Below are 10,676 nucleotides of genomic sequence, written 5' to 3'. Positions count from 1 at the left end.
GCTGCGTTACGTTTTGTACCTCTCTATCGGAAAACACTCTTGATGGAAGGGAAGTTAATCTGGTTCCAATTAAAAAATGGGCCGGACACAATGGAGCCGGTTCCCCCGCTCCTTCGTATACATATGTAATGGGCCTCGAGTTTATCGTTGCCTCAACTTCAATCAAGCGGGTCTCTAACTCCTCGTACGATAGGGAGGTCAGACCGAGGGTTTTTCGAAGGGCCGGTTTCACCGAACGGACCATCCGTTCCCAAAACCCTCCCCTCCAAGCCGCCCTATCCACTATATAGCGCCACTCGATTCTGAGCGATCCAAAATGTTTTGTAACGTCCGGGTGTCGAATATTTTTAATCAGTTGTTTTAAATCGCTTTCGGCCGTCTTAAATGTTTTCGCATTGTCACTATAAATAATAGAATAAACGCCACGGCGAGCCACAAATCTCCGAAATGACAATAAAAATTTATCGGTGGTTAGATCGCTAACCATCTCTAAGTGTACGGCACGCGTAATACCGCAGGTGTATAATGCAAAATCGATACCGCACACCGAGAACGGCGGGGACTGCGTTATTCGGGCCTCTGGCAATGGTGCCATAACCGCTACAGGCGCTTTCACTTTAAATATTTTACACCTTGGGCAGCTACCTATTTCGCTTTTAATTTGTCGTCTAGCCTTGATTACCCAATATATGATCAACGCCGGCATGTTTCAATCTAATGTGGCAATCGTCAATAATCAATTTCGTTAATCTGTGTTGGTGAGAAAGTATCCACGGATGCTTCTCCTGGTATGTGATATTGGCCGCGTCTAACCGACCACCTACACGCAATAGACCATCTTTGTCTAATGAGGGTGACAAGGCGAACATTTTTGAAATTTTGGGAATTCCAATTCCATTTTTTAGGGCGTTGATTTCGCTAATGTAATCGTCTTTCGGAGCTATTTTGACCCAGTATTTTTCGGTGGCGTTTAATTCGTCCAAAGTTAGAGGGCCACAAATCTTATCCAAATTTTTAGACTTATTAAAACAATTCTTTACATAACGCTTAACATAAGCCGTCAATCTAAAAACTACATTAGCGGAGCTATATCTATTCACGTCTATTATTGTTTCATTGTTCCTTTCCTCAATGGAAATTGCTAATGTCGCTTCCCCGTTCGTTCTCTTCTCCACTACAAACTCAGGGTCATCATCTACAGGTATGGTTTTCACCTCACATTCACCGTTTTCCAATAACCAAGGGGGTCCGTAAAGCCACAGTCGGGACATTTTTAATTCCTCGACTGATTTACCGCGCGAGGGAAAATCGGCCGGGTTTTCCGCGCCAGCAACGTGTTCCCAAGCGGAGGGGTCGGTCAGATTTTGAATCTCCTTTACCCTTTTCGAGACAAAGGGTTTCCACCTGGATGCGTTTTCTTTCACCCAATGCAGTACAATTGGGGTTCCAAATCAGCGGGCTCTCTAGCAAAATAATATCTAGGTATTTGTATTGTCGCTATCTCTGGAAGCTCCCTGCACCACGCTTCACATTTTCGCGCCAAATCACTAGGTAACGGCTCATCCCATTTCAACCCTCTACTCCACATTTCTTGGAAAATAAGCTTCGCTCTTAATGTGAAAGGGGACAAAAGACCCAGGGGGTCAAAAACTCTGGTGACAGCTTTCAAAACCCAACGCTTAGTATTGTCCTTATTCGATAAAAAATTGATAATTCCAAGTCATGCCCAGAACTTTGTGTGTTTAGTGAAGCTATAGGGGGTATCAAATCGTTGCACGTCCTCCCTCAGATTCTTTTCCCCCACTTATCGCGAATTTCCCTCGAATTACTATGGAACTTCCGTAATTTTATTCCGGCCTTTTCTAGTATGCTTTTTGTCCTTCCTATAATTTTGTCGACCTCCGCTACCCCTTTTCCACCCGAAACTAAATCGTCGACATAAAGGTCTTTTTCTAATACCGCGCTCGCCTGGGGGAAAGATTGTTTAAACTGTTTAGCGTGATATTTAATAGTGGCGGCCAACAAAAATGGGCTGGCCGTACAACCGAAAGGGACCCTCGCGAATCTATAAGTAATAAATTCGTACTTATCTACCCCTGCTAAATCCTGAATCCAAAAAAATCTAAAGGCGTCCCTATCTTCTTTAATTACTCCAATTTGGTGAAAGGCTTTTTCTACTTCGCCCGTATACCCGATTCTATGCGTCCGGAAACGCACTAACACTTTAAACAATTTTGGTAACCGATTTGGGCCAGATTCTAAACAATCGTTTAGAGAGGGCGTGTCCTTCGCGTGGGAAGACGCGTCGTACACGATCCTCAATTTCGTAGTTTCGCTACTCTCACGGTTGACCCCCCTGTGGGGCAAAAAGTAACAATTTTTAGGCTCCCCGTTAAGTTCTTTTTCCTCGACTAGTTCCACTATCCCAGTTTTAAGTTGTTCTTTTATGATAGCGTCATATTTTTCTATTTCATTGCGTTTAGCTACTAAATTTCGTACTAAATTTACAGTTCTTCTCTTAGCTACTTCTAGGTTATTCCCTAATTGTTCCATATTTGGCTTCCAAGGTAAAGCAACTTCATAGCGCCCATCCTTCAGCTTAATATTATCCTCAAAATCCCTCAACGTAGCCTCGATTTGGTTGGATTCGCTATCCCCACTGTCTATTATCCCCATGGATTCTAAATTCCAAAAATCGTGCAATCGCTCTGAAACTAATTTTTCTTCAGACTGCTCTACGACGTGCATAACAGCTATGGTATTTACCCCTAAAGAAACGTTTTCTCCGCCGGACCTTCCCTGTACCGTCCAACCTAAAACAGTGTTAATTGTCATTAAATCGGGGGACCTTTCAAATTGGTCAGTGCAAACTTTCCAGAAGTAATCAGCCCCAATTAAAATTTCAATAGGACAGTTATCTCCGCGCCCTCTAGACCGACCAAATCTGAAAGTTCTAAATTTCTACTCCTCATCTGTTCCTTCACCTGGTCGTCGGGCATCGCGAATACAGCCCCGCGAATACAGCCCCGTTAATAGAGGGAGTCTTAAGCGCTAAAATTTCAACTTTTTCCCCATGGTTTACGTTTTTAAGAGTAACCCTAACTTTTCTTCTCGTCGATCTAATAGGGACCTCGCTTTCAAAAGGGAACAAGTTCAAATTTTCGTTTCCAACAACCTCCAACTGTAGCTTTCGGGACAGTTCCTCCTTAATGAAACTACGGTGACTGGCTCCATCTAGGACGCACCTTACTCTCACATTCTTTTTAAATTGGTCTCTAATTTCTGACCGAGCTGTAAAAGGATGACTTTAGAACTATCCGCATTTGTGGCTAGGGTTACCGAGTCTTGGTTACTAGGGGTTTTTTATCTTTATCGTTTTTAACGGTTTTGGCATCGGTCTGATCCGATTTCCTCTCGTCCGCGGACTTCTCTATAAGTTGATCGCACACCGCCGAAGTATGCCTACGTCTACAATTTTTGCAACTTTGGATTCTGCCCTGCATTGGTGGGAGGAATGCCCCGACCTCATGCAAAGGAAACACAATCTCTTTTGTATCACAAAAGCCCTCTTATCTGGTATTGAAATTCCCGTACAAATGTAAAAGGGATGATCAGTACTGTTACAAAAAACGCATGCCTTAATACTACTCTGAACACCCGTATTTAGTGCGGCTGCCGAAAATGATTTTTAATTCCCACCTAAACTAGAGCTTTGCCCGCACTTAGAGGTTTTATCTAGCGTAGTACTGGCCTTAGGTTGCGAGGGACCCGCTCTATGAACGGCTTGGGTTCGTTCACGACGTTGGATTTCTTCATTTAAAAAAGACAATAGTTCGACTATCCTGAGCGGCCGACTCTGGCTGCCGCCTCGATTGTATAATTAGAGCAGATCTAACGGCAGCAGGCCTCCCACAATATGGGCCAATAGTTCGTTATAATTATTTGTCATATGACCCAAAGAGGTCAAACCCCTAACTTCTATTTGGCACGTATCGTGCAGGTGCCTTAAGCCCGCTACGTCCGAAGACTTAGTAACGGGTGTTAACTTCAAAAAATTATTCAATCTAGCGCTAACCTGCAGGTCTTCACGTCCAAAACGTTTCTTAAAAATATCAATGGCTATCTCGTAATTTTCCGCCGTTAAATTTAAACGTACAATAGCAGTTTCGGCTGTTCCCTTTAAATACGATTTTAAATAATTTAATTTATCGACATTGCATAATTGCCTATTTTTGTGGATTGCTCCTTCAAATTGGGTCCAGAATCCATGCCATTTGTCTAACTGTCCGTCGAACTTTTTTAGCTCCAATTTAGGGAGTCGAACTGCTGCCGCTGCAGGTGAAACGATGGTTTCCTGATCGGAATGCTGAGATCCTGATGAGCCGTTCTCAACCCTCGTCGTGACCGTGGCCTGTGTGTTCTTCTCGTGAATCCACGCTTTGAACCGATTCCTCCAAACGACGAGTCTGTCGCTGTATAGCTCCATATCGGCGAGCTCCTTATCTTGTTCTTCTTCCGACGTTTTCGAATAAAGTAGCTGGTCATCTAAGGCGTTCAACTTTGGTTCTCTCGAATCCAGCTGGGCTACGCAATCGCTTAGCTCGCGCTCCGATAAGAGCGTGTCTTTCTCGAGTTCATCTTTAATTAGGTTGCAAATTCTCGTTACCGCTCCGCGTAAAAGTTTTGAGTTAGAACAGCGGACTGAAACACCGCCCTAACTAGCACTGGGTAAACCGGGACCTAGCACGTTAGACCTCGCGGGTAAATAATAAAAATTGGACGAACTTTTCTTATAACAAAAACAACATTTTATTATTAGACTGCACGTTAGTCTTAAAGTTACAAATGATCAAATCTGAGAAATTACTTTTATTTTGCTGACCGGCGCACATTGCCTAGACCGTACAATATTCATCTTTAAGAACTTCTGCCCTTCTATATTTTTCGGGCTTACACGAAAACTCGGGTTGGGACCCGTTAGGAGTTTCACCCCCCCCCGCACATACAATTGTGGACACTCGGAAAATTACCCGAAAACAGCCCAAGCCCCTTCCTTTCCAACTATACAATTCAAGGTGGCGCCGTAAGTCTACGGGCTAACAACCCGGCGTTAAAAATAGCTTGGGGTTTCTTTTTCTACCTCGCTTTACCACTAATCCTTAAAAAATTTTACAATGAAAGGAAAAACCCTTAAGTGACGATTGCCACATACAAGAAAATACAGTAAAATATTCCCGAACACTTTTTGAAATATATACAACAAAAAATACATACAATATACAATTTTAATTATATACAAAATTCACAACATTCTATTCTAATTGAAAACAAATATATTTACAGTATACAAATCAATTTGATTTTTAACAGGATTATGTTGGACCAAGATGGGTTTTCTTCTCCTCTCCGTCTTTTCTCAGCCGAAGTCGTACGGTATAACAGAAGAGATAAAATCAAGCTCTTAGGCTACCGTGTAAACCAGAATCCACCAGTTACATCGATGTCGCTGTTCTCCGCGGTACTGAAGCAGATAGTACTACTAAAGTTCTGGTTGAAGCTGTGTCAAGTGAAAACGCTCAAACGCCTTCAGGATTGGTTGTTTTAACAGTTCCAATTCCAGAGGGTCAACCTGCTTCAGCTCAAACGCCTTCAGGATTGGACGTTTCAACAGTTACAACTCCAGAGGGTCAACCTGCTTCAGCTACTCCAACTTGCAGTACTATCACAGAGAACGTGATACTGGATGTCGAAGTTGTTACGAATTCAGTTGATGCGTGTACCGGAACTACAACAGAGAACAACCCTAACCACCAGGAAACCATCCAGGAAATTTCAAAAGTAAAGAACAGCGGCTCCAATACAAGACCAGCGAAGACAACTGAAAAAAATGTAAATCACAGCCCAACTACGAACCATCAACGTCGTTCGAGGTTGAATAGATTATATCCGGTTGCATTGAATGACGTTAAGGAGGCTCAAGAAACTGATTCAGAATGGAGTGGACTTCTAGCTCATTTGAGAAAAGGAGGCAAAGACGTAATGTAATGTATTGTTTAAAACAAAACCTAATTTTTCGAAAAGCTCTGATGGAAGTACCAAGGAAGCTACATGAGACATTGGTCACCAATATCCACGGTGATAAGGGACTTCTTGGATTGAGGTCTACGAAACAACAAGTCTTTGCAAAATACTACTATCCAAACTGGGGTCAGCTTATTCGAAGTATTATTACCAATCGTCATGCCTACCCTCAAAACAAGTCTGAGGTCGTTCCGGCTAGAAAACAGTATTCCAACGGCGATCATCCTTGCCAGCCACATAAACCGGAACCAATCCCTTTAGTAAGAAAGTCGGTTCCGCAAGAAACTGGGATTGGAAACAACGATAGATGCCTCATCTATTTACGAATTCAAACATGGATCGAGAAAGGGGTCTTTGGAATAAAAGCCCGGGTCCGATGGTCTTATGGCCAAATTCCTACGAAGACGTCCTAAGTTGGTCAGCCCAACTCAATCAAGGTCGTTTGTTTCAAAACTTTGCCAAATACTAATACCATTATGTTATAGACTGTATTGGGTGAACAAACCGAGATTAAGGAATTATTGCTGGACATCTGGGAAAACTCTTCCAATTGCCATTAGTCTCAGACACAGGTTCCCGTTGATCATAGTTCAAGTAAAAGAGGTCTACGATGCAAGACAGTGACATATCATAGCCATGATCTCTAATGTCCAACAGTCAAACCATCATAAGCACCCTTATCTTTGAAACAGATTACAAAAACGGCCCAAAGCAAAGAAAACATTCCGCAGTTTCGATATCCTAAGCAGTCTTCTCCACTGAAGTGGTTCATTTTTAATACAGGGTTAATATGTAGGGAATGTCAATATGTAGTTAGCGAACTCACACTTAAACTAACAACTTATGAATTTAATTATCAGTTAAGAAGTGTGTAATTTCTTATTTATTTTGTATTGTATATAAGCAGACAATTTTTGTACAGTGGTTCTGAAGGCGATTTAGTGGAAGATGTAAGGCCCAAAGTTGGCGCCAAGCCAATAGTGACTAAAGCGCCCCCTATAACCTTAGTATAAAGGAGGGAGTAAAGCTGTAGCACAGGGCAGAACGTGGGGAGTCCCCCTGAGTATATTAAAAGTAATGCTAATTATTTCTAGTGGAATTTATTTATTTTACGGATACCCAGTGGTAGAAATTTAGTCCCTTACAATTTAAGGATCCATTGTAGCTTAGCAGCTTGTTTAGATTTGTACTAAGTCGACATCTATTGACTGCAATTCGAAATATATAGGAGCCGAGCCTGGCCTTAAGGGAAGAAATAACTTGTTTCTTGTAGTATTGGTTTTGTTACCTGGTTTAAAATGTTAACAAGGACTATTGTGGGTAATCTGTAATTTTGTCCCGATAAAAAAGTCGGATTTTTGGAATCTAAAATACAGTGGTAATGCACTCACTTTCGGTATCGCAAATGTTGAATCCATCTCGGTAAAGGTACTGCAGTTATGCCAAAACCTCCAGACTAATTTGGTAAAGAGAAATGATTTACTCCAACTCTCAGCATCTTCTGACGCTCTAACAGACCTACTCGTCGTCAGCTCCCCTTCAACAGCGCGTTGAAGTGTGACAAAATTATGACCGACTCTGCTTTTAGCATATTTTTAACTTAACTAAATGAGGTATCAGATGATACGAACATAGAAAGAGCATAAAATTTAGTGTTTTCTGAGCATCATTAATATGAAACGGCCCAATGCAAAACAACATATTATATACTTATGAAAATCCGATTTATGTGCATATATGTAGGAATTAAGAATGTCTTATGGGTAAGATATTTATTTCGGTATGAAATTTATATAACTTTATATTAAATAGGTTTGTCAACTATACATTTTTTTGCATGACATCACACAAAACAAGTAAAAGCATTTGAATGCTGAAAAGCACAACAAATTCAAAGATATAATTTTTTATAAACGAATAAGAGTTATTGCCAGGGGGCCTATTCTTGTCTTGGCGATACGCATGTCGTTATGACGGAATCGATAAAATATCGCCATAACGACATCGACCGGCGAAAACCGTATTCTTGTCTCCAAAACTCACTTCGACATCGCCGTATCGCCAGCGAATTATAACGACAGGGCTGGGGATGTCGGAATCGCGTTTCTTTGTCGTTATGACGTCATTTTTCGCTTCGAATCGCGGTATTTTCAAAATGGCTGCTTTACAGCTCGCATGTTTTGAGTTTTGGCGTCTGTCAGAAATGGAAGAAACGAAGAGTTTGGGGTGGGAGAGAGTTCTAAGAGATAGATCAAAAGCTTTTGAACTTTCGGAAAATTAGTTTAGAAGTTTATTTCACCCAGATAAGTATTTAGTAATAGAGATTTGTGAGCATCTAAAAGCGACGTTAGAGTCAAACGCGTCTAACGTAAGAGTTACGGATCTCCCTGTAGATTGAAAGGTGAGCCATGAATTTAAGAATTAAATTTCGTAATTATTAGCGTTTTAATAATTATATGGTTCATTAGGCGTTAGTGGCTGTTCGATTTTATGCTTACCAGAAAGCAGTTGGCCAAGATTTGTTTCTTGATGTCAGTCAGGCCACGGTCAGTCGCTGTCTGCATCAAGAAACCGATACAATAAATAGCATTTTAATGCCAAAATGGATAAAATTTCCACCGAGTAAAGGGAAGCCACAAAGTTGAGGTAATTATCAAATCTTCTCATAGCAGAGAAATATTAATTTAACAATGCGTATAGATTTATGGAGAAGACCAGATTTCCCGGGGGCCATTGCTGCAATAGATTGTACGCACATTGCAAATGTTGCTCCAAATTCACGAGATTCAAATTATCGTGAACATTTGTACATTAACAGGAAAGGATACCATTCCTTAAACGTGCAATTGGTAAGCTTTATTTATAGTAATAAATAATATACATGTACATTCAAAAATTTACATAGTTTTTATAGGTTTGCGATTGTGATTTGGTAATTTTGAATGTCAAAGCCAAGTTTCCTGGGCATACTCATGATGCCCACATATACAAGGCATCAATGGTTTCAAGATATCTTTGAAAAAAGTTACCTAGCAACAAAGAACTCTAGAGATCATTCCTAAGGTAAGTTTTGAGTATTAACTTCTCAATATAAAGGTAAGTATGAGGGTGTATAGGTAACAGAAAAACAACTATTTTTCTTTTCAAAACTTTATTAGTGAAATTGTAAAAGATTCTTCAAAATAAAAAAATTGAATTTTTCACTTACTTTGTTTTAAAACTAAGCATATGAAACTCAAATAGTTTTTACAATACAAATTCTCCTTTGAGAACTAGCTATATGGCACCAAGTTTCTAACTGATCTTCCATTATCTTAGTTTGCTTATCAAGATCTGAATTTATTTTCTCAAGAAATTGTTGAGCCCTCGCATATGGCCCTGTTGCCTTTGTTGGTTGTGACCTTTAAACAGTTTAAGCCAAATTATCTTTTCAAAATTTTAAATATTTTTAAAGTAAATGATTTTCTACTTACCTCGTGCAGCTGGAGAAATATTTTTACCTTGGGAGTGATTAGAAACAAAGAATATAAAGCCCCAGGAATGGAAGGATTGATATTATTGGCCGCGTGTTTTGGCCGAGCTAGAAACTTCCGGCAAAGCAAATCAGAGTTTCTGGAAACAGTTACCGCAACCAGGTCTCTCTTTGAAAACGAGAGGCGCAAAAGTTCCACTAGACGGAGCTACACCTTCCATTCCTGGGGCTTTATATTCATTGTTAGAACTCACAGACGCTATTGGTGAACTATGATTAAATCTTGGAGATCTGCGGGAATGGGAGCCAGTGGGAGAAGAATGGGCGATAGTGACTGAATATGGAGGAGCCATTGTTGAAGAAGCTGCGGGACTTTGATCAAAAGTAGCCAATGCCGCATCCATTTTCTTCAATTATCTGTTGTTAAAATCAAGAAATGTTAGCATGAAATGTATTCATGAAAGAATACTTACCCCAAAACCAGCTTCTGGTACTTCGTAGTGGCCAAATGTACCCCCTAGGCCGCTCAATAAACGAGAGCTGCCCAGCATTTACTCGACCTTCCTCAGTTGTCTTAGTTCTAGTTTGGGAAGTTCCAGTCAGCCAAACTCTGGAATATTTATGCATAAGTAATAGAAGTAACAGTATTTCTATTCAAAAAAATTACTGCACCTCCAGTACGGTCCACCACAAGCATTAAGCCTTTGGACAAGACTAATGCACATCGCGGTGTACTGAACGCCTCGTTTGTACAGTTTGCATCAAACTTACGGCTAACGAAACGTTCAGTAGCCTCCATGTATTCTAAAATTAAAACCTTGAGATTTCCGCAGAATTTTGTGGCGCGACTCAAATGTTTTTTTAAAAAAAACTACCAACGAAGAACAAAAATGACAACTGGGAAAACGTAAACAAACGCAAAAATATTACAGCAGCCGACAGAAATAAATAAGTGCGATTCGTATTGGACGATTAGAGGGGCACGTCACCGGATGTTGACGTCACAACTCGCCTGGCGGTATTTTCGTTTTTACGACATTTCTGATAGCGACAGGGGGACAAGAATAAGGTTCCAAGCGAATGTCGTTATCTAGAATGTCGGTATGGCGAAGTGATAAGGCGG

General features: G+C 40.7%; 1 protein-coding gene and 1 long non-coding RNA gene across 2 annotated transcripts; both read right to left on the bottom strand.

Moving 5' to 3' along the window:
* Positions 1 to 1,420: 1,420 nt before the first annotated feature.
* On the bottom strand, positions 1,421 to 2,835 carry LOC149926276 (uncharacterized). Its single transcript, XM_090159281.1, has 2 exons — positions 2,095 to 2,835; positions 1,421 to 1,690 (listed from the first exon to the last, which is right to left on the bottom strand). The coding sequence occupies exons 1-2, from the start codon at positions 2,833 to 2,835 to the stop codon at positions 1,421 to 1,423; spliced, it is 1,011 nt and encodes a 336-aa protein (XP_090015407.1).
* Positions 2,836 to 9,262: 6,427 nt separating this feature from the next.
* Positions 9,263 to 10,285, bottom strand: LOC149926275 (uncharacterized). The gene is made up of 4 exons (XR_016474043.1): positions 10,226 to 10,285; positions 10,027 to 10,163; positions 9,555 to 9,970; positions 9,263 to 9,482 (listed from the first exon to the last, which is right to left on the bottom strand). It is a non-coding gene; the product is annotated as an uncharacterized LOC149926275 (long non-coding RNA).
* Positions 10,286 to 10,676: the final 391 nt, after the last annotated feature.

Source organism: Leiobunum rupestre, chromosome 9, assembly GCF_980474605.1.
Source record: "Leiobunum rupestre chromosome 9, qqLeiRupe1.1.hap1, whole genome shotgun sequence".
Taxonomy (NCBI): Eukaryota; Metazoa; Arthropoda; class Arachnida; order Opiliones; family Sclerosomatidae; genus Leiobunum; species Leiobunum rupestre.
Note: the sequence above shows the minus strand (reverse complement) of the source record. Positions and strands in the feature narration are given on the sequence as shown.